The sequence below is a fragment of the Kogia breviceps genome, chromosome 12 (genome assembly GCF_026419965.1).
Source record: "Kogia breviceps isolate mKogBre1 chromosome 12, mKogBre1 haplotype 1, whole genome shotgun sequence".
NCBI lineage: Eukaryota > Metazoa > Chordata > Mammalia > Artiodactyla > Physeteridae > Kogia > Kogia breviceps.
In genome coordinates, this window is record NC_081321.1 from 21,526,279 (window position 1) to 21,550,990 (window position 24,712).

General features: G+C 42.3%; 2 protein-coding genes across 17 annotated transcripts in view; one reads left to right on the plus strand and one right to left on the minus strand.

The window, feature by feature from the left end:
• The window catches only part of PPFIBP1 (PPFIA binding protein 1), a 180,513-nt gene that overhangs the window by 75,006 nt on the left and 80,795 nt on the right, over nt 1–24,712 (plus strand). The gene's annotated exons all lie outside the window — the stretch shown is intronic.
• Nucleotides 505–24,554, minus strand: C12H12orf71 (chromosome 12 C12orf71 homolog). The gene is given in 7 exon segments (XM_059081574.2): nt 505–646; nt 648–799; nt 1,156–1,501; nt 1,503–1,815; nt 2,696–2,812; nt 23,666–23,823; nt 24,139–24,554. Coding segments are annotated over 7 exon segments (1,644 nt in total).

Genomic DNA, 24,712 nt, shown 5'->3' on the forward strand with positions numbered 1-24,712 from the left:
CTCACATTCCTCCTAAGTGGGCTACTTATTCTAGCCAAGGCAAGGTGTACTAGAACCAGTCAGGTCTTCTGGGAACATCAGATCCGCCGCCTTGAACGCCTGAAACTGCCAATTGAACTTAGCTTCCTGAGGGACTTGGTATCCTCTGCCACTTGCTTGAGTCCTGCAGGTTCAACCAAAGCCATCCTGCCATGTTGGGAATTTGATGGGTTGTACTGCTGCCTTCTGAAAGTGGGGATTTGGATTAATGATAAAATAGGTTAAAATATATAAAGTGAAATAGGGTGGGGAGAGGAGGGAAGAACAATGCCTTCAAGTTAGGAAGGATGATAATACTGAAACTTCCCAGAGAATATATTTCCGTCTTCAGGCCAACATATAAACTTTCAGCCCGAGCCAGCATCTTGAGCTGGGAGCAGAAGACATGGATAACAAGAATATGTATTTTGTTTATTGGGAAAAAAGTAGCTCATGGGGATTGTAGAATAGGGGCTATCAAAAAGTTTAAAAATCTGGTGATTTGGGGTGTCCTAATTCGAGGGATTCTTGAGGTTAGATTCTCTTGCTTCTGTGAGAGAGTCGTTTCTTTTGTGCTGTAGCTGATGGGGGCTCTCAGTGGCCTTCTCGAGGTGCTCTCTCCCCCAAATGAAGAGGGGACTGGGTGCCTTAGCCAGCGGAAGATCCACCCGACGTTCAGACAGGAGAAGGCTTGTGTGCTGGAGTGAGTGTCCTCCTTGTCTTGTGGACCTGATGAGATTGAGGAGGTCTCTGCAATACTTGTCCTTTGGCTGCCAGTGACCTGGCTTATTATCGGCCAAGAAAATGAGTTTTAGATATTGTGTAACCTAGACAACAGTGGGGTCAATATTTATCCATATATGGAGCTCAAATCCTTTAACCAAAAATAACCCAACTGTACATGCATAGTTTCAGTACTCATTAATACTTACACACATACACACACACACACACGCACACCTATTTTGGTCATCATTGTTGGCTTTTTCTTTACTTTCCTACCCTCTTCTCTGCCTTGTTGCTCCTCAGTATCTTCCCTTCAACTCCACTCTGACCCTTTTATAGCAGGTAGTAATTCTCTGTGCATTCCCACCTGGCCCCTCCACCAGGCCTGTCCCCTGTTTGCCTGTGAGGCACCTCTGTGCTCACTTCAGCAAGCTCATGTTTCTGAAGCCTTGGAGGAATCTGTGGAAACTGGATGATATCTTCATTTTCTGATGGGTTGAACTTGGCCAAGCCTTGATGGCTCTCATGTCCTTAATGACTAACCTGAGCCGTACCTGGCGGGGAGCTGCTAGGCAGCTGAGAGTCTCCCTCCCGAGCAGATTCATGGAGCACAGAGTCCCCCTCTTCATCATCTTCCTGGTTCTCTAGAAACTTCTCAAGCTTTTGCACAAGACCATCCAGTTTGCTGCGAGTCAGTTGTGTCTTCTCTTTGGGATTCTTGTCTCTCCAACCATCTAAGTGGTTGTCTCCACTTAGAGGCCATGTCAACCTCCCAGGCCAGGGTGATGCTTAGTTTGCACAACTGCTCTGGGTCGTCCTGTGTTTGGTCTCGTTTCCCCAGGAGTCTCCCTGTGTTTTCAGTCCGCCGTGTCCCTTGGGTAGGAGGGACAAAGTGGATTGAAGGACCTTCAGGAGATGTGTCTTCACAGGAGATAATGTTCTCATAGGAAAAGTTGTCCTCACAGGGGAAATAGCCTACAGAGAGACTCAGGTATGATTCAGAGCTGCTGGGCAATGAGTGCACCATGGAGTTCCAAGGCGCGAATCTCAGGTCTCCCTCATCCCAGGGGTCTTCAAAAGAAAGAAAAAAATAAGTGGGATTGGGGAAAAGAAGAAGGTAATAATGGTACTTACGCAATAACGTTATGCATTCCTTTTTCTATTTGGAGCTACCGCATTCTGATAGAAGTTCATCCTGTTTTGCAATCTGCAGTGAAGAATGAAAGAGGCAGCCCTCTCCCTTTCAAAACCTGTTCCATACGACCCTCTCTACTAAGTGTCTTCACCAGATGCCTCACATCATCTGTTACTACAGTTGAAAGAACTTGTATCATAAAAGAAAAAAATCATCATGGTATAAAATTTGAAAAATATAAAAAAGTATAAAGATCAAAGTAAATATGCCTGTGATGCCCCCTGTCCAGAGATAATGATAATCATCATGAAAACATTTTGGTGGACTCCCTTATAATCTCTTCTTTTTCTTTATATGTACTTATATGTACATGTGTGTGTATGTATATATATGTACAGTCACATCACATATATGTGTAGATATGAAAGTCACATTGGTTGAAATTGAGATTATTATATTTTATGGCACAGCCTACAATAAACATATATATGGCTATTCTGTCACTTTTTACCACTTTCTTATTAATGACCATTAGTAGTTATTGTTCTTAATAGATAAATCTGCAGTTAATCCCTTGTTAATCTTTGTCTCTCTTTATATTCTTAAATGTGGGTTTAATGCATCAAAGATCACAAATGTATTAAAGGCTCCTTAATAGTTGTTACCAAATTGCTTCCCAGAAAGGTTGTAGCCATTTAGATGCCCATCCTCCCACCATCTGATGGCACTTTTTAGGGCAGCTTTTTCTATGATGCCCCAGTAAGTAACTGGGGCAGAGGGTAAGAATACGCACACACTCACACGCCTGCATGCAACATGTTGTAATCTCTGTAATGCTCTGCTCTGGTGGCTACCCACGTGAAAGAGGTGCTGCCAACTCCCGAGCCCTAAACCGGGGAGGTGAAAAATCCTGCAGATCCTGAGTCTCAGTGGCTAAAAGTCCAACTGCCAGAAGTCTGTGTTCTGGGACTGTTGGTTACCATGGCAACGCAAGGACCCAAGTTATCGTCAAAAATGTGGGAAGAGAGCAAAAAGGGATAGAAAGCTACAGTAGCCAGTGCCTTGCTCCCCAAATATCCTGTAGCCATATCATCCCTGCTGATGAGGATCCCTCTCGAGGCCTGAAGGACAAATGCCATGGTGGTTACTTCCCTCTTGACATGTAAGGTGTCCAGGATAGTTCCTGTCTAGAGGGAATTCAGAGCCTATTTGGGGAAACGGACATAAACAGCCTCTTATAGGACAGAATGGTAAGTGTAGCAATAGAACTTAAAAATAATGTCATGGGGGCTTCCCTGGTGGCACAGCGGTTGAGAGTCTGCCTGCCGATGCAGGGGACGCGGGTCCGTGCCCCGGTCTGGGAGGATCCCACGTGCCGCGGAGAGGCTGGGCCCGTGAGCCGTGGCCGCTGAGCCTGCGCGTCCGGAGCCTGTGCTCCGCAACGGGAGAGGCCACGACAGTGAGAGGCCCGCGTACCGCAAAAAAAATAAAAAAAATAATAATAATAATGTCATGGGAGAATGGAAGAAGGCACCTTGTGCAGCCGGGCAGAGATGGGGGAGGGGGGTTCTGAACTGTCTCCAAGAGAGGATTCCCTCCGATCTCAGTATTTAGGGGGTTGTGGAAGTTAGTGAGGTGGAAGGAGGGGAGGGGTTGGGGGAGAGGACCTTTCAGGCAGAGGGGACACGTGAGCAAGGATCCCCCAGGTGAGAAACAACCAGGAGTGTGGGGAGATCAAACATGAGGAGGTAAACGGGGTCAGTGAGATGCTGGAATGTCTTCCACCCCTGTTAGGGAACTTGGTTTTTATCCTGTAAGCCTGTACTTGGATGGAAGTTTCATTCGTCAGGCATTCTTCCAGGTAATTCAAAGTATATTGGATACTCGACATGATTAAAACAAGCAAACAAAGCAGAACTTCCAGTGCACTTGACAGCATGAATGTTTATCAGTTGGCTTTCGTGAGAACGGAGTCAGTAGGTTTGCACTGGGTTGGTTGAGGAATGGATGGGAGGAGACGAGGTGGGAACAGTGGACCTAGACCATACTTCAGCACTGTCTGGATGAGAAAGTGAGAGGGGGAGGCAGAGGCAAGGTTAGTTTCCGCACCCACCCCCCAAATACAAAAACGGTGCATAGTCAGTACAGGGGGAGAGATTCAAAACCCAAACAGTTGGCTGCTGCTTTTGGAGAGAGTAAGGGTGGGATCCATGGCATGGACAGCGGGCTCGGTAGTAACAAAAGGAGAGTGTTATTTCCTAGTATTAGAAGGAAACAAGTGAAGACGGTTGTGGACACGTTTGGAGGAATGCATCGTTGAGGACCTCTGTTTTCTACTTCGAGTGTCCCAGCTAGGCTTCTGCCTTATTCCTGAGATTTGCACCTTATTCCTGAGTCTGCACTGTTTTACACCAGTTCTGTTACCTGGATCTCTGTCCTCGTTGTCCTTGTTTCCTTGTTCCCACTGTTATCTCCTTTGATGGCCTCTTCAGTAACATGAGCTGCCTTGGTTTTTCTAGAATTAGAGCTTTGATTTTCCTTGCCGTCTTCCTCTAGGCACCTCTGCTGCTCACCAAGTCCTTCCACCTCCCAGTCTACCCTTCCCTTCCCAGTGGCATCGTGGAATTATGTGGGATTGGTCAGCTCTCAGTGGGTACTTTGTAGGTGGGGAAGTAAATCGTTCATTGTCTGTTTCCAAATGTGCAAATTCTGAGGGCAAATGTGGGTGTAGGATTGAAGGCTGTCAGTTGCAGAGACTAAACAAAAAATAACCTTTTCTAAGAGCAAAATCATCTTGGCAAGTGTAGTTACAGCAGCTGCCAGCCTGGTCTAAACTGCGGGGCTATGGGGTACTGTTTTTCGGTCAATTCAGTGATTCTCAGGAAGGGAGTAGGGCTTCCACTCAGAGTTTCCAAGGAATGAAGTGTGTGTGTACTTGGAAAAAGCATGTTCTTGTTTTTTAAAAAAATTTTTTTCATTGGAGTATAGTTTATTTACAATGTTGCGAAAGCATGTTCTTAAATTAACATTGCTTAGATATGCTTTTGGTCACTTTTTTAAAAATTTCAAGTTTCAAACAGTATTAAAAGAAACCATACGGTTTTTATATTTATCCAAAAAGAAGCATGGATTTCAACACACACACAAACACACACGTCCAAAAAAGGAAAAAGCCAAGAAACACTGGTCTGACTTAAAAGAACCTCGACTCATTGGAATCTGTCAGTTGCATAAGATCTTTTTCAAATATTTTTCTGTCTTTGTTTCCATTTAACAAGATTACATTTAAAGTTTTCTACGCCTCTCAGTTTTTTTGCTGTTGTACCAATTAAATTTCTCGGTTCTGTTAAAAGATTGTTTTAGGTGAGTCTGTTTCAGGAGTTATGCTGTCCTGATACAAGAAATAGGCAGAGTTGGAGTTGGGGAGACACCATCTGTACCCAACAGAGGCCACCTGGCAGGTGGCCACAGACTGCCACGGATCCCACCAGTAATTGGGGTTCTAGATTAATCCCAGCGAGTGCAGGTCAGGAGCAACATGCTATGCTCCCTATCACTTATTGGCCACTTACTACATGCCAGATCCTATTTTAAGCACTTTATATGTGCTTATTAATCTTCACAGCAACCCAATCAGTTATGTATGGTTAGTTGCTCTGTTTTACAGACAAAGGAACCAAGGCATGAGCAGTTATATACCCCACCCACCTCCTCCCTGAAAGATTCTTGGGAGAGTTTGACTTAGGCTAAAGTCAAACTTGTATTCTGGTTCCTTTAAAGAAACTCCTTTGAGGGGAACAGTGTGTTCGAAGTAAGTGGTCCGTAGAACTGGCCCCAAACAATGGCGTCCACATCTGGGGCAGGCTAAAATGCGATTTAAAGTAAATATTCAGCTTCCTCTTTGGCATAGTGAGATGTGGATTCCTGTGCTCTGGCTTTTCATGAAAACTCTGTGACCTCCTCACGGAGCCATGGGAGCCTAGAACAGGATTCATGAGTAGCTTTCTTCCCATGCAGCTGCAGTGAAGGTGATAGGAAAGCTGTATGCTATACCATTACCATGGAAATGGGACTAAACATAAATATTTACATAGGAAAGAACTATTTCTCAGCCTAAACTTCTAAAGTTTAGAGTGATCCTGAAGGTAAAAGAGCGTCACCCAGGGGAAGCCTCAGAGAAAACTTCAAATTTTATTTATTTGTACCATACTGCCGTTTCTCTGTATATTCGCTCTCTGTGTGTGTGTGTGTGTGTGTGTGTGTACATATGTATACATATATATTTCATTTTAACTACAACTCAAGTAGTGAAAGTCCCTGAAACTCACCTTTTCTCCTGCCCCAGAGAAAGGATAATCACTGTTAATTGTTTGATATATATTACATAATGTGTTCAGATATTTTTTTCCTAAAGCAACATTGAAATAGCAACAACACACGCCATCTTTAGGAGGCCATGCTGAGGAGCGCATTCAATTCTAAAAGATAACTCAGCTTTTACATCTAATAACAGATCAGGGGATTTGAGGTCCCCGTTAACAATACCCCTTGTGTTAATTTCTTTCCTAGGGCCTTATTTTGACTTGGTGGGCTAGCTTTTCTTGGATCCACAGGTATGTTATCTAAATAGTATAACTGGCTCATCATTACCTCTTCTCTTGAAGCAAAATCATCTGTAATAAAGCTCTTGAGGTTTCAAAAATGATAGTATGTTGTGAATTTACAACGTTTTAGAACTGAAGCCAGTAGTAATGGAAGTTTTGAAAATTGGAACACTTCCTCAAATCCATTTGACTTGATGGGATTTGGAGCCTAACTAAATAGAGTGGGAAGTTTCTAACTTAGAAATTAAGCTACTGTTGTGGTTAGTTTTGTGTGTTAACTTGACTAGGTCACAGGGTACCCAGATGTTTGGTTCAGCATTATTCTGGGTGTCTGTGAGGATGCTTCCAGATGAAATTAACATTTGAATTGGTGGACTGACTAAGGCAGATTGCCCTCCCTGGTGTGGGAGGGCCTCCTCCAATCCTTTGAAACCTGAATAGAACAAAAGGCTGAGTGAGGGAGAATTTGCTCTATCTTGCCTGACTGTCTTAGAGCTGGGACGTTGTTTTTCCTCCTGCCTTTGGACTCAGACTGGAATTTACATCCTCGGTTCTCCTGGTTCTCAGGCCATTGGACTTGGACTGGAACTACACTGTTGGCTGTCCTGGGTCGCCAGCTTGCAGAGGGCAGATCTTGGGACTTTTCAGCCTCTGTAATTGCATGAGCCAATTGGCTACAGTAAGCCTCTTTTCTCATTCATTTTTGTATATGCGTGTGTGTGTGTGTGTGTGTGTATACTATACACATTCATATGTGTACTGTTGGTTCTGTTTCTCTGGCGAACCCAGACTAATATAGCTACTTATTTTTCATTTTTTGAAATTATGAAATATTTTAACAATATAAGAAGATGTCATGAACCCTGTCATATGATACACTGAGGACACAACGTCATTTTTATGGTGGTCTTGCCCAAAATGTATAATCACAGCCTAGTAATGAGAGAATAACTGTCACAAACTGCAGAAGACTAAAGAGAAATGACAACTAAATGCACTGTGGGAGTCTAGATAGGATTATAAGAATAGGAAAAGGACATTAGTGGAAAACCTAGGGAGACTTCACTATGTTCTTTATTTTAGTTAATGGTATTGTACCAAAGTTAATTTTCTGGTCTGATTATTGTAGTATGGTTGCATAAGATATAAACATTAGGGGGAGTGGGGTAAAAATATATGGATAATGTGTTTGTGACTTCTCTGTAAGTCTAAAATTAGGTCAAAATAAAAAAAATTAAAAAGGAATACATAAAAGTATAGTAAATGATGTAACACACCTATATACTTATAACTCAGTTTGGTCAAGTCTTAAATTTTGCCATATTTGATCCATTATTTTTTTGAAAAGAAATAAAACATTTTAGATAAAACTTAAGTCCCTTTATATCCCTTCCCTGATCCCCTTTTTTCCCCGCTTCTCCCATGATTACGATCCTGAATTTGATGTTTATTTGTCTTGTGCTGCTATAATATGATTTTACATATTAGTATATTGTTTTACCTTTGGAGACAAAAAGCAATATAAATATAAATTTACTTAACACCACTGAACTGCAAACTTAAAAATTGTTAAGATGGTGAATTTTGTGTTATGTGAATTTTGCCAAAGTGAAAGAAATTTGGGGAAAAAAACCATGGTGAATGGACTACAGAGGATGCTCTTTAGAAAAGAGGAAGTCCCCATGGCTTATTTTACTTTGTAACAATTATTGTGACAAAGACATCCTTTTTCCAAACCAAATTCTTAGCCGAAATATTTGCAGTGTTTATCTTGGGGATTAGGGAGAGGACAGGTATAATTTCCTATGCTCTACTTATATGTTTATTCCCAAACCGACAAGGCCTTATCAAAGCTCATGTACTTAATTAAAGGAAGATGGTGGTGAAAACAGTGTTTTGGTGTGAGCAAAGTTAAATGGTGCTTTCACATGTTCGGTCATTTAATTTCCCTGACAGTCCTCTGAGTTGTGTGTTTTCACAGTCTTGTGCAGTTCATATTACCCAGATCTGCCTCCAGAGTCCAGAGGCCCTCTGGAGCTAGGTTGCTGCTGCTGGGAACCAGCCTCAGCTGATTTGTTTCTACGTCACCGGTGAATGTGGTTAGTCAACAAGGAGCAGTAGATGAGAACTGTAGGTTTCCTTTCTCCCAACTTCGTCACCCAGTATTGCCATGAAAGAAACTCACAGGTTGAATTCTGCCCCCCACACAGCATGTAATGGCAAACAAGCATAAAAGCATTATAGTGTTGTTTTGTAAGCTCCAGAATTGTGCTGACTAGCAGGGTAGCCACTAGCCGCATGCGACAATTAAAATTACATTTAAAAAAATGGTTCTTCAGTCATTCTAACCACATTTCAAGTGCTAAGTGACTACCTGTAACTAGTGACTACCTTATTGGCGGGGGAGACAAAACATTTCCATCATTGTAAAAGTTCTGTTGGACAGAGCCGCTCTGGAAGGTCCTGGGGTCTGTCCTCTTGTGCATTTGGATGGCACTCTGAAAGAAGGGTTTTGTTAGAGGCAGATGGAACAATCCTCTAGCTAATCTCTCAGGATTTAGCAAACTTTCATGTCAGGATCAGGTGACAAAATTTCCTCCAACGTGTCTAGAAATAGGACTAGTGGGAATCTTTAGCTGAGGGTACCATTTTGAAAGGTTTAGACAACTGGGTTGAATAGAGCCTTATATTCAGTTTATGCAAGAGAGGGAATATTTGTACAATACTTAGGGCCCATCGTGAACATCATTTGATCAGTGAAAAATCATGTGCTGTGGCAGCCGTCATGCTGCGAGAAACATAGCTGATTGGATTTTCTGTTTATATGAGCTTTTGATTAGTCATTCAAATGCTGACTGCCCCAGAGTACAGGTTAAAAATAATTATCACCTTTGCTAACTTGTTCATGTTGAAGTAATTTGAAAAATCACAGACAGTATAATAGCCTGTGTATAGATTGTCTCATTGAGTCTTTACAACATCCCTTTGCAGTAGGCATTGCAGGTATTAACCTCATTTGGGGCTTGATTGAATTCCCCAAGGTCCTGTGACCAGGCTATTTGCACGATGGAGTCAGTTTCTTTTTACATTGAGTGAGAACTCAGTGCAAATCATTTGTACAATTGCCAAATATAAGCATATAACTTTTCTTGTTTTATTTCTTAAAGTCAAGGCTCATACCTACTTCAGGCCAAGATTGATAGTGCCTCGTGCAACACCAAATACAGAGAACCTACAATCCTTTCCTATCTCTCTGTTAAAATATGTCCTGTATTTTTCAGTTTTTTTTAATAAACAACTGCATGCTTTCCATTTGAGTGCTCTATCAAGTTCCAGGCCACTTCTAGCAGCAGCAAAGTAATTTTCAACCTAACTTTGCTTCATCCATAGAATAGCGATAATAATGTCTTCCTTGCAGAGTTATTGTAATGATTAGAGATTATATATGTGAGATGCATGGCAGATGGCTTATTTTCATTGCATCACTGAAGAATCTGCAACATCCTCCTCTTTCACTGGCATTGCCCCTCTGGGAAAAATGCTTTTATTTTAAAATTTAAAAAATAGACCCGTTGCCAACTCTGATCGTGTATTAAAATCATGTGTGCATTTAATAACTATACTTGAGTTTGTGTGGTTATCTGAATGTCTCCCCTCACTGGTTGGAGCCTCCAGAAGAGCAAGGCTGGTCCCTGTCATTCCAGGCAGTGTCTGCATCCTCCAGCAAGGTGCCAGATCCGCGAACCTGTCTGGGATTCTGGTGGTCATAGGGAACCATCCTTTCCCAGTGTGTAACTTACAAGGGAGCCACACTGGAAACTTTTCCACTTCTCGTGTATTTTCCAGTTGGGGTGGAAATACCCAGAAGGGATCTTTTTGGGGCTAAGCATTGATGAAATGAGTGTCATCCCATCTGGATGTTCAGATGACATAGATGCAAATTGTCGAGGACAACAGTTGTTCTCCCTTTGATACCATTCTAAATTGGGTAGATGGTTTCCTCGGTGGAAGAAATTTTCCACAAGAAATTTTTGGGAAAGGATGGGGAGGCGGTAGACTCCACAGGTGCTTGTAGTTACCTCGTTAGCATTTTACTACCTTTCCTTAAAGGACTAGCAGTAAAATGCTCAGAATGCAAAGACCTTTGTTCACATTCTCTAGGGGATTGCAAAGGAAAGGGGTGAAGGTGGGAGCCAGGGATGGAAATCTGAGGAGATGAGTTCAAGGTTGATTATCTAGAAGGACTGGAGAAGAGTTCAGAGGCGGGTAGGAGCTGGCCTCCAGTGTTGTTCTTATATTCTGGAAAATCAGAAAGATGGTGGAAAGTGTCTGAAGAGTGAATGAAGCGTGAACGTGAATAGGAGCAGGAAATGTGAATACCAATTACAATAGTTAACTTCAGTTTAATTAGAAGGGGATCAGAAGAAAAGCAGAATGGGAACAAGTGAGCCTGGGGTGGGTCGGGCGGGATGTGGACTGGCTGTCTGTCCGCATCTCTCTGGCCATTTTCATCAGCCACCACGGAGTTCCCACCAGTAGATACTGCCTGCGGCCAAAGCCTCCTGTCCTGCTTGCTCTCCCACCTTTAAAGGGTTTACGATTCAGTGCCTTATATTTCTGTCCAACCTTTTCTTAGCACAGATAAAGCTTTCTCTCCACTCCCCTGAGGCTGAATACAATTAAGCTATGGGGGAGGTTCCCCACCTCTGGCTCAGATCTCCGGGCAGCATCTGTGAACAGAGACTGTTGAATGTCTGCACAGTGGTCTCCCTTTAGTTATGAACCACTTGTGCACATCTTCTTCTGGAAGACAGTTTGTTACCCAGAATGCACTTGTGGTGGCCTACCAGCTTTGGAACTGGTTAATGAAAATGACATTGGTTAATGAAAATTGCAGGAAATGATCAGGCAAGACTTCTTCAAATCTTTTAATGTTAAAAATAGCTTTTTAAAAGAACTATAAAAACAGTACAAGATGATTATGGAAAATTAGAAGATGCAAGACAAAGAGAGGAAATACTTTTAAAAGCAAAACTTTAGGGATGGAAATCAGAGCAGTGGTTGCCAGAAGCTGGGAATAGGGAAATGATATCTGTTGTAAAGGGACCAGAGGGTGCTCTTTGGGGGATAGAAATAATCGATATCAGCATTGTCCAACAAAAATGTAATTTGAGCCGGAAATGCAAGCCAGTAACTTTTAACCTTTAATTTTCTAATAGGTACATTAAAAAAGGAAAAAGAAACAGCTAGAATTATTTAATCTGTATTATATTCAACCCAATATATGGAAAATATTATAATTACACCATATATTAGTAAGATTTTTACATTTTTTTAAACATTTTTTTTGATGTGGAACATTTTTCAAGTCTTTATTGAATGTGTTACAGTATTGCTTCTGTTTTATGTTTCGGTGTTTTGGCCGCACGCAAGGCATGTGGGATTTTAGCTCCCTGACCAGTGACTTAACCCACATCTCGTGCACTGGAAGGCGAAGTCTTAACCACTGGACCGCTAGGGAAGTCCCTAGATCTTTTGCATTTTTTTTAAACCAAGTCTTTGAAGTCTGGTGTGTATTTTACACCTCGGCACATCTGATCTTGGACCAGCCACATTTCAAGGGCTCCGTAGCCACATGTGACAACTTTACTAGGCAGCACAGCTCAACATTGTTTGGGTGGTAATTACACAATCGTGTACATTTATCAAAAACTCATTGAATTGCAAAAAAAATACATGCACCCTGATGTTCATAGCAGCACTGTTTACAATAGCCAAGACAAGAAAGCAACCTAACTGTCCATCGACAGATGAATGGGTAAAGAAGATGTGGTATATATACACAACGGACTATTATTCAACCATTAAAAAGAAGGAAATAATGCCATTTGTAGCAACATGGATGGACCTAGAGATTATCATACTAAAGTGAAGTAAGACAGACAAAGACCAATATCCTATGATATCACTTATGTGTTGAGTCTAAAAAAATGATACAAAGGAACTTATTTACAAAACAGAAATAGACTCACAGGCACAGAAAACAAACCTATGGTTACTAAAGGGGAAAGGGGATGAAGGAGGGATAAATTAGGAGTTTGGGATTAATAGATACACACTAATATATATAAAATAGAAAAGCAACAGGGTCCTACTGTATAGCACAGGGAACTATATTCAATATTTTTTAATAATGGAAAAGAATCTGAAAACTAATACATATACATATATAACTGAATTAGTTTGCTGTACACCTGAAACATTGTAAAGCAATTATACTTCAATAAAAAATAAAAATTTAAAAAGTTAATGATTATGAAATTTTTTAAAAAACTCATTGAATTGTATACCTAAAAAGGATGACCTTTGCTTTATTTAAATTATATATCAGTTAAAAAAAAACCATTTTCCTGCTAGCCAGAATGAGCCAATCTAGGTTCCTTCCATGAACATCTATTAAAATTATCCTCTTAAAATGCATCTCAGAAATGGAATTTGGTAATTTTTTGAAAATGAGAGTTATAAAAGCATACATTAGAACCACCCAAGGCTTGTAATTTTTGTAGACTTCAGATGTATATGTATGTGGAGTGTGTGTGTGTGTGTGTGTGTGTGTGTGTGTGTCTGTTTTTCCGTTACACAGCTCAGTTTAGAAAGGGCTGGTGAAAATGGAATTAGTGCAACTTTTTAAAAAGGATTTAGATGTCTTTGACAAAATAAAGGTGAAGACAAATTGTTTTGAGAAAGGCCCAGTGCTAATTCTAGGAAAGAGCTTGTCATTTTCTCTTCTGCTTTGTGGCTACTTCTCTGGCAATGGTATTAAAAATCACTTCTCTCTTTCTTCTGCTTCTGTTATATAACCTGCCTTTAGTAACTATTTTGACAGTGGATCTGTCTGTCTACAGGCATTTTGGGGGTGTGTTGGGGGGGACAAGTATGGAGCTCATGTACCCACTTGATGGGAGGAGGTTGGTGGGGCAGCTGGTTGTGGGAGAGTAAGTTTAACTTTCATAACTAAAGCTGGGAAATATTTTTGGCTGTGGAAAGATGTGTCACTAATTATAAATAATGTCATTTGCCTTTGGGCAGCTATTTTGGTATTTTCTTTTTACACCTAAAATTCCGTGTTTACATTCTGTTGAAGCTAAGGTAAACATTAACAATTTACAAGTGAATCCTTCTGAGAGAAATAGATGAAAAGGATATCTTCTAAATGGCCTGGGTATCTGGACTGACAATAAAAAGATAAAATTCATTGGGGCTGAAAAGTCAATTCCATAAGTATAGGCTGGGAAAGACACCCTGATAAGAAATTATCCCCCAGTATTTGTAGAGGGCAAAGTGTGATACCATTGTTCTAAAACTTGACAGTCTGCAGGATACATTTAAGATGTAGACCACAGGTTAGGAACAAGATAAGCTCCTGTCATTTTGTTTTATTTTAGTTCAGGTCTTAGTTAACTGTTTCGTGTTCAAGAAGCAGTTCATCTAAGTTTGTAGTTAACAAGATGAATCTCATCTACAGCGGGGGTGATGGAATTTCAATGTGCATTGAAGATGCAGATCCCTGTCCTCAGAAGTTCTAGTTTAATAGACTAGAGCTGGGGCTTAGAATCTGTCCTCTCAACATACACTTGCCAGTAGACTCCACCTTGAGGAACACTGATCCAGAACAGCCGTTTAGATTTGATTGGATTTTCTATATATATTAGACCCACTATGGTGAATTCACATAAAAGGTAGGATCCTGTTGGGAAGGTGCCAGCATAGCTTATAACACAAGGCCGCCTTCCAAGTGGTGCAGCTGGAATGAAGTGAAGGAGCTCAGGGCGGGAGGGCAGTGCCACCAACAGTTGACTCGGGGATGTGGGTAGGATTCAGGCTCGTGGAGACACAACTGGGTGTCCAGGCACCTTGAGGGAGATAGTGTGCAACCCAAAAGGGAGATGGCATCCCCTGGGGAAGGAGCCTTACTTGGATGTTGACTATGATTTTGGAGCGCCAAGGAAATTTTAACAGGAAAAAAGAGTTATGAAAATAAGGAAGCAACACGTGAAAGAAAACCTGATAGATTCTTGTCAGTGGTCCTTAAACTTGAATGTGCGTCAGAATCACCTGGAGGATTGGTTCAAGTACAGGTTGCCGAGGCCCACTCTCAGGGTTCCTGATTTCGTGGGTCTGGGCTGGGGCCTGAGAATTTTCATTTAAGTTCCCAAGGTCTGCTGATGCTGCCTGGGCTGGGAACCACACCCCGAGGCTCACTGCTCTGAATGCATTTGGTGTCTGGATTGATCAAGAATCCACGGAGGAGGACTGGAGCAAATCCTGGGGGCAAGATGGAGAAGGAGATGGCCGTCAACGTGTTATGTGGCCTCGAATGCCTACCACATGGGCTGTCTTTCCCCCCTTTTCTTCTGAGATTTCTTTACACTCAGAGCAACTGATCAAACCAAAAATACCCTGGGGGTGGGGTCAGGAGTGTGGTCACAGAGAATAATTTGAGAACTATAAACGTGTATTCATCCTATGCCCAGAGTACTTCCAAAACCCTGATTGAAATTGTATCGTATTTGAGGACCAGCATTGACTAGACTATTCACCCACTGGTTTATAGAAATCTCAACTCTAAAACTGAACTCATGACCTTAAGCCCTCAAACTTGCTCCTCCTGCAGTGTTCTTTATAAATGGTATCATCCTCTGCCCAGTTTTTTTGTGTCCATAGGCTGGACATGATCTGGGACGTTATTCCTTCTGTCTCACACTTAAGCCTGCACCTAATCATTCACAGAGTCCCATCAATTCCATCTCCCAATATCGCTTGTCCACCTCACCGTCCTCGCGGGATCACCAAGGAGAATGATCGGTCACGTGATCATCATCGCCAGCTCTCACCTGGACCTTCCCACACCTTCTCTGGCTCCCTCTGATTCATTATCTACACAGAAGCCAGAGAGATTTTTTTAGAAACACAAGTTGTATCAGGTCTTCGCTATGCTTAAGACCCTTCAGTGTCATTCCTCTGCATGACATGGCCCCAGCCAATGTCTCCTCATTTGGAGCCACTCTTCTCACTGCTGTGGCCTCTCCCGTTGCGGAGCACAAGCTCCGGACATGCAGGCCCAGCGGCCACGGCTCACGGGCTCAGCCGCTCCGTGGCACGTGGGATCTTCCCGGACCAGGGCACGAACCCGTGTCTCCTGCATCGGCAGGCGGATTCTCAACCACTGCGCCACCAGGAAAGCCCTCCCCTTTATTCTTTAAACTCCAGTCCCACTGACTGTGTCACTTCCTGAACTAAACATCAAACCACCGCTCTTTGCTGAGGTGATTATAGACCTGTATCCCAAGGGTATCCGCAGAGAAGGTGAATGTGGCACTGGTCCTAAGAGAGCCTTTGTGCAATTAGAAAATGGTGGCCCTCCAGGGAGACACACAGCACCTGGGCCTGAAACAGGCTGGATTTCAGCCTCCACTCACCAGGGCAGGGCATCCTGTACAGGACACAACCTGCACAGCCAGAATGGTGACCCTGACTTGAAGATGTCAGTTGGTTCATCTCCAAATTAAAATAGGTCTGCTTGTCCTATTTAGAAGCAGAATATTGGACCACTTCTGGAAATTCCTGATAGCCCAGTGACTTAATAATAATTGTAAATAATATGAAAAGGCTTTTGCTGTGGAGCTCTAGAAGTTGTTCTTTGCGTGACCAGGATAACATGTGCATGTCTTTCTAAACCAGCATGGTTACATCTGTGCTGCCTGATCAGAAGCCTCATCTCATAGTTGAAGATCAGGAGTGATTTACAGTCTAGAATGTCACTATCAGCTTGCGTCTAAGTTTGAAACCGAACACGTAAAGCTCCAAGACTACTGTGGTTTTCCTATGTGGAGGAGGGCCTCCAATTCATCAGAGAGGCGTGGCATTCTTTCATACGATGTGTTTGCTCTTGTGAAAATGACTTGAAGTATTTGAGAGCTGGCGGCAGATGAGATGGGAGGAGACCTAATTCTTGCTGGGCATGAGTCATCTTAATACAAATCTAAATTGCACGTTTTATTAAGCAGTTTCATTGTTGGTACAGAACTATTCCTCCATCCTAGGTTGCGTTGATGTACATGTTATATATCCACGTGTCCTCTGCCAGGATCCTAGCATAGACCTCTCCCTGAACAAACACTGAAGACATATTACGTATTAGGATAATTTTGCTTTTGATTTGGGGGCAGTTTTGTTTCTTTGTTTTTAAAGTCAGTGTTGAATATTCGGGTGGGGGTGGTGTTTGTCTTTTTTCAGATGTATGGGAGTACCTAAATCTTATTTGGGGAGGAGTATAAGAAAGTATGAAAAACAACCATGCATACTTGATACCTTTGTAATTTCAAACGACTAATGGATGCTCCCTGCAGGTCGTTGCTGGGTCTCTCAGTAGGAATAAAATTTGAATCTCGGAGCAAGCTATCATTTTGTAAGTGTTTGTTATGACATTGCAATTGCTGAATATGCTGTATCTAATTGAATTAGTGTATCGTATTCATTACTGGGTCATAAAGGCAGTTGTTGAATGTTGTTACTGAAAAGAGCATAACATGGCCAGCCCATCACGGCCTTAGAAAGCTCAATCTTCTATACAGAGCTGTAGCTGGGCCTTTCAGGCCAGCTGAGCCCTAAACTCTGCCTCCTGGGGTGCCCTGTACCTTTGTAATCATGGGTCCTCTTATCCCTGGCAGACGGTCAGTCTGCTGCTGCCACAGCCCAGCATCTCATGTTAGGCCTCACCACTTGTGATAGTTTGCTAGGGCTGCCATGACAGAGTACCCCAAACTGGAGACTTAAACAACAGAAATTTATTCTCACAGTTCTGCAGGCTGAAAGTCCAAAATCAGAGTTTGGCAGGGTTGGAGGTTTCTGAGGACAGGATCTGTTCCAGGCTTCTCTTCTTGGCTTGTAGATGACCGTCTTCTCCTTGTGTTTTCACATCATCTTCCATCTATGCACATCTGTCTGTCCAAATTTCCCCTTTCTATGAGGATGCCGGCCAGAATGGAATAGGGCCCGCCCGAATGATCCCATTTTAACTTCGTTATGTCTGTAAAGACCGCCTCTCCAAATGAGGTCACATTCTGAGGAGCTGTGGTTAGGACTTCAACGTATGAATGTGGGGGGAGACACAGTTCAACCCATCCCACCACTTACAGTTGAGCTTTGATACAAATAAGCCTCAGAAATCTAGCTATACTGATTTTGGAATCTTCCTTAAATCACCAAAGAAAATCTGTAACTTAGCTGAATTTTCACCCTTTTTCGGTACCCAGCAGAACACCTTAGTGTCGGCAGTGTTGCTTCTTCAGTTAACAATGCACTCTCTCATTCATATTTCATGAGTCATTAGGCCAGAAAGTGTTAGATAAATGAAAATAGATATGAGAGCAGCACCTTTAATAAGGGGGCTTTGGCCACGCCCTTTCCACCCAAGTCCATGACCTGTAAAACATCTAACCCATTCCACGTTCGGAGGATTTGAAATCCTGTAACATGTTGGTCTGTGGTGTGTTTTTACTTGACACTTGTTTTGGTTGCACCACCCATGCATAGCCTTTATTTGCCACATAAGCCTTGTTTAGCTGAGTGGTTTTGACACTCACAGCTCTCCAGTGCTCTGGGCTGACTGTTTATTCCGGGAGTTTACGGCAGAATTTTCTGGCAGGTCATTCTGACGCTGTCTAGTGATTCCTTTGGATATGTAGGTTCTTGAGCTGAAGGGTGTCTTCCTTTTCTCCTCAGGGTGTTTCCCAGTTTCTGGAAGATGGATGTATCTGCCAGGCATCTCCCTCTGTAGACCCCTGGCTCCTGTCACGCTTGTATATGCCCCTATCTGTATTTTTAAACTTGCTCTTCACCCCGTTCCCAAGCATGTTATATGTGTTAATGTCACTGGTATGTACCTTCTTCGGCTTCTGGGCACTGAGACACAACCTATTTTTCATTTCTTCTAGCCTAGGAGACCAGGATGAATGGGAGCTTTTCTCCTCTCTCTACGAAATGAGTCAGGCTTTGTCTCTTCTTAGACATATTCTATATTATCAGCAATGTGCTAACAAAACTACCCATCCCTGCAAGAAGCAGAACTTAGGGCTGTTTAGATACTGCATGACATCATCATCATCTGTATATCTAAGAGCCTGTAGCAATGGTGGAAGGAGACCAAGGTCAAAGGCCCTTTCTGACTGTGTGTGAATGGGCCTAGTAATCTTTACTATTAAGATGAAATGGAATATTATAAAACTTCCACTAAATAAGAAATAAATATATCAGTAAGGCTATCAACCATCTCAGCTTTCCTTTCAAACATAGATTTCTACCCCAGCAGTTCTGTCTCTGGCTGGTTTCTTTTTATTTACAGAAACTTGAGCTGTCGACTGTCGCTAAGCAGAGGAAGGCCTGGGACAATGGTGAAGAGTGAGAGCTAGATCTGTAACTTACGAAGGGTGACGGAAAGAATGTGAGAGTCGTTTGTTTTTTGGGTGGGATTTTTAGGTCTAGAAGGTTTTTAACATGTTTATTGGTGGAGTGGAAGGAAACAGATGAATAGAAAAGATTGAAGGTATGAGAGAATGAGGGGATGAATATGGAAAAGGTTAGGGTGGCATCAAGAACCCGGTGGAGGGCTTCCCTGGTGGCGCAGTGGTTGAGAATCCGCCTGCTGATGCAGGGGACACGGGTTCGTGCCCCGGTCCGGGAAGATCCCACGTGCTGCGGAGCGGCTGGGCCCGTGAGCCATGGCCACTGAGCCTGCGCGTCCACAACAGTGAGAGGCCCGCGTACCACAAAAAAAAAAAAAAAAAAAAAAAAAGAACACAGTGGAGAGTTTTCCCATGACAGAAGGCTAAGAGCCGGGAACAGGCAAGTAAGTATACACAGAAATTTTAGATAGAGGAAAGTTCCCTGGGATTCTCAGTTAAGGTTAGGGTATGAGGTAATCTACTGAGATTAAGGGTGGGCAGGAATAGGAATAGACTAGGGGAGAGTTTAGAAGGAATTTTTAGAGACAGCCATTATGAGATATGTGATAGGGAGGGAAATAATGATGAACAAAAGGATTGTTGAGTAACATTAAGTGCCCATTCGAGATTAGATAGCAGGCATTTGAAGTGGAGCCAACCCAGCTTCCTCTAGCAGTGCTTGGTACAACAAAATCAAGACACAGCAAGGAGTTTCATAAGGAGAAATACATTTTTAATGCTGTGTTACTATTTGACAGAAGGCAGGACTTGAAGGCATCCTGAGATTAAGATAATTCCAAGACATTCAATACACATGGTATAAATAGCAAAAATGTAAAAAAATATACTTTTACATAGTGAAAAAGTATAGTTTCGTACTTATACAAATATACAAATGCTATATGTATTTTTATTTTTATCAATATATCATGTAAAATAGTATATTTTGATGAGTACATAGTAAAAAAGTACATTTTTATGTATATACAAGTATATTATTCCTTTGCCTTGTTTTTAAGCTCAAGCAAACACTACGTTAAGTAGAATGTGTACCTCAATCACTGAAAATATCCAAGTTTGGGGTTGCCACTTGAAAATAAGACTGATGCTGAAGTTGGCTAGGGAAAAGGCATGTCTCTGGCAGGTAGGCTCACCTAACCAGGTCCATGAGATGGACTTTATTGGAAAGCAAAGGTGGAAATTGGGGATGGTCACTTGAATGAAAGTTCCTCAGTGCCTAGAATATTTACTGGCACATGGTGGGTGAATGATAAATATCCTTCGAATAAACGTGTATATGTGTGTACGAATGAATGGATGGATTAGCCATGTTATTTTGAAGCACTAGTCCTACCAGACAAAGTATGGAAAAATCCTGATTAAATGGGTTATTGGTAGCCCACCAGGAGGCATTCAACATAGAGCTATGGTGAGAGCAAGCTTTCAAATTCCTGTTAAGGCAATTGAACATATTTTACTTGCTCCACTTTTCTTCTCTGTCTCCCCCATTCCCTTTGTCCTGAAAGCTGGGGGTTGATGATCTAAGACATAAAAGAGCCAAACAAGTCCATTAGTGTAGTGTTCTTTAATATGCAATAGTCTATAGCACATTTGGTGGTGATTAATGAATAATTTTGTGTTGATGGATACAAGCAAATGGCTATTCACCTGTTCATCAAACCTGTATTGAGTGTATGTCCTGAGCTAAGCTTGATATAGAAATCATTAAGAGCGGGACCTTAATTCTTAAAGAGCTTAGTCTGGTAGAGAAAACATTCCATGGACCTAGTCAGGTGAGCCTACCTGCCAGAGACATCCCTTTTCTTTAGGCAAATATAGCGTCTGGTAGAGATAACCCGTGGTTCCATTTGGTACCTGGTAACAGAGGTTTAAAAAAAAAAAGTGCTATGGGAGTACTTGATGCTGTGGTTGTGGATTTCCCGTGGGTAGCCTGCCATGGCATACGGCTTTCATGTACAAGATACAGGTACTTCATTAGGCTTTAGCGTAAAGGATGGTGGGGATGACAATTTTATGGTTCTTCTTGCTTCCTTCCTTTGGTGGATGGAAGGAGTGCTTGTCATGCTTGGGTTGGGAGTGGAGGGTTACTTGCTTCAGTAAATGGCCACTCCATCTTTCTACTGATTAGGCCACGGGCTTGAGTCCTTTCTTTTTCCTAAACACTGTATCACATTCTGTTAGCTTTTCCATCAGAATATAGACAGGGTGATAGGAATGTTGATATCTTGTTAGGGGGCGTGTTACATAGGTATGTGCATTCGTCAGAACCCATCAAACCATATAGTTAAGCCCTGTGCATTTCACTGTATGTAAATTCCCCTTCTCAGTCTCCCTCTCCCCACCTGGGCCTCAAATACCAAATACATGAAACTCTCCTTCCTCAGGGCCTTTGCACTGGCTGTTGTTGCTACCTGGAAGTTCTTCCTGTATAGTCACATGATTTTCTCTCTCACCCTTTTTTCAGGGCTTTGTTCAATGTCATTTTATCAGTGGGGCCTTTGCCGATTATCATATTAAAACGGTAACTCCCTGCCATTCCCTTTTTGCACAGAGAGCCAGCAGAATGTGCAATTAAGATCATGGGCTCGGGCTTCCCTGGTGGCGCAGTGGTTGAGAGTCCGCCTGCCGATGTGGGGGACGCGGGTTCGTGTCCCGGTCCGGGAGGATCCCACGTGCCGCGGAGCGGCTGGGCCCGTGAGCCATGGCCGCTGAGCCTGTGCGTCCGGAGCCTGTGCTCCGCAATGGGAGAGGCCACAACAGTGATAGGCCCACGTACCACAAAAAAAAAAAAAAAAAAAAGATCATGGGCTCTGGTTTCAAATCCATTTTCTAGAGCTGTATGACTCGGGTGCCCTTTCTGTGCCTCAGTTTTCTCACCTAATAGCATGTCAATAGCGTTATTGTGAAGATTTAATGAATTAATACCCGAAAAGCACTTAAAACAGTGCCTGATACATAGTAAGCTAATGTTATCTTTATCCCCTTTCCCTAAATTATTTCTCACCATCTGATTTACTATATATTTAAAATATTTATTTGTTTATGGTTTCTTGCCATTAGAATGTATGCTTCATCAGAGCAACAACTTTTTATTCACTTTTTTCCTTTTCCATTTTCTTTCTTTTTCTTTACTGCTATACCCTCATCACTTAGAATAGTGCCCGAGATGTTATAGGTTCTCAGTAAATATTGTTCAGTCAATGGGAAAATGAGCAAATAGGAAAGGGTTTGGGGCAGAGGTCGGCAAACTTTTCCTGCAAAGGGCCGGATAGCAAATATTTGAGGCTTTGTGGTTATAACTGTTCAAATCTGCTGCTTGTAGCATGAAAGCTGCCTCGATGATTACATAAACAAATGAGTGTGACTGTGTTCCAATGGAACTTTATTTACAAAAACAGGCAGCGGGCCAGATTTGGCCTATGGGCTGTAGTTTGCCAACCCTTGGGTTGGGAAATAAATTTTGGCCTTGCTTTCCTGATTCTCATTATCCTTCCCTTGAGCACATCTCCCACGGCAGCAATTAGTGCTAGTCACACAGACCTGAAATAGTAATAACTTGAAAAGCATTATATTACCTATTATTACTTGGCTCAGTCCTCATTAATTGTACAAAGTTTCCACATGTCTTTCAATATCTTAATAGTGAATAACAATGTTAAGAATATATTTTGTACTTTCAACTGTATAATTTCAGGGGTCTGGTTTTCATTCTTTTTTTCTGCAACAGCTGAAGACATCTCTGTACTGCTGATTATGGCCAGAGGCATGTATGCTATAAAAGAAAAAAAAATGTTGACATTCCACTTACTGTACAGCCAAGAGTATAAGTGACACTCGGTTGAAATAGAAACCAATAGAAATTACCTACTAGACAAACAGTTTAGTCTTTAAAATTATTCTAGTCTTATTTCTCTACAAAACTCTTCCCTAGCCCACAATTTTTACCACTCTTCCCAGTCAGTGTGATATGCTGATAAATTCTTCCATTTTAAAATACAGTGTATGGGCTTCCCTGGTGGCGCAGTGGTTGAGAGTCCGCCTGCCGATTCAGGGGACGCGGGTTCGTGCCCCGGTCCGGGAAGATCCCACATGCCGCGGAGCAGCTGGGCCCGTGGGCCATGGCCGCTGAGCCTGTGCGTCCGGAGCCTGTGCTCCGCAATGGGAGAGGCCACAGCAGTGAGAGGCCCGCGTACCACAAAAAAAAAAAAAAAAAAAAAAATACAGTATAGGAGCCTGCGCTCCGCGGCGGGAGAGGCCACGGCAGTGAGAGGCCCGCGTACCACAAACAAACAAACAAAAAATACAGTGTGCTTTGGGCCATGGTGTGTGAATGACAAACTATGAAATTTTAGTGCAAAATATAATAGCTTTTATTGCTGTATTAAAACAGAGAAGATCAGAAATTATACGTGTTTTGCTGCTGCGATGCACTGTAGTTAGACATGTAAGTAGTTCCTTACAGGTATACATTTGAGACATTGCGAGTTTGGTTCCAGACCAGTGCATTAAAGCAGATATTGAAAAAGAAGGTGAGTCGCAGGAATTTTCTGGTTTCCCAGTGCATGTAAGGGTTATGTTTACACTATGGTGTATTGTAGCAGACAGTAGTCTGTCAAGTGTGCAATAATACTATGTCTAAAAAAACCCAATATACATACCTTCATTAAAAAATACTTCATTGCTAAAAAACGCTGTCATCTGAGCCTTCAGGGAGTCGTAATGTTTGTACTGGGGGAGGCTCTTGCCTGGGTGAGATGCTGGTGGCTGCTGACTGATCAGGGCGGCGATTGCTGAGGCTGGGCGGCCGTGGCAGTTTCTGAAAATAAGACAACAATGAAGTCTGCCACATTGATCGTCTCTTCCTTTCATAAGTGATTTCTCTGTAGCATGCAATGCTGTTTGATAGCATTTTACCCACAGTAGACCTTTTTTTTTTGAAACCGGAGTTAATTCTCCCAAACGCTGCCACCGCTTTGTCGACTCAGTTCATGTAATATTCTGAATTCTTTGTTGTCATTTCAACAGTCTTCACAACGTCTTCACCAGGAGCAGATTCCATCTCAAGAAGCTACTTATTTGCTCATCCGTAAGAAGCAACTCCTCATCCCTTCAAGTTTTCTCATGAGATTGCAGCAATTTGGTCGTATCTTCAGGCTCCACTCCTAGTTCTGGTTCTCTTGCTGTTTCCACCACATCTGCAGTTACATCCTCCACTGAAATCTTGAATCCCTCAAAGTCATCCAGAAGGGTTGAAATCAACTTCTTCCAGACTCCTCTGAATGTTGATATTTTGATCTCTTTCCATGAATCACAAATGTTCTTGACGGCATCTTGAATGGTGAATATTTTCCAGGAGGTTTTCAATTTAATTCGCCCAGATCCGCCAGAGGAATCACTCTCTGTGGCAGCCGTAGCCTTATGAAATGTATTTCTTAAATAATAAGACTTGAAAGTCAAAATGACTCCTTGATCCGTGGGCTGCAGAATGGATGCTCTGTTAGCAGACATGAAAACAACATTCATCTCATTAACATTGTACATCTCCATCGGAGTTCTTGGGTGACCAGGTGCACTGTCAATGAACAGTAGTATTTCGAAAGGAATCTTTTTTTCTGAGCAGTCGATCTCAAGAGTGAGCTTCGAATATTCAGTAAACTATGCCATATGTAGATGTGCTGTCACAGACCTTGTTTCATTGATAGAGC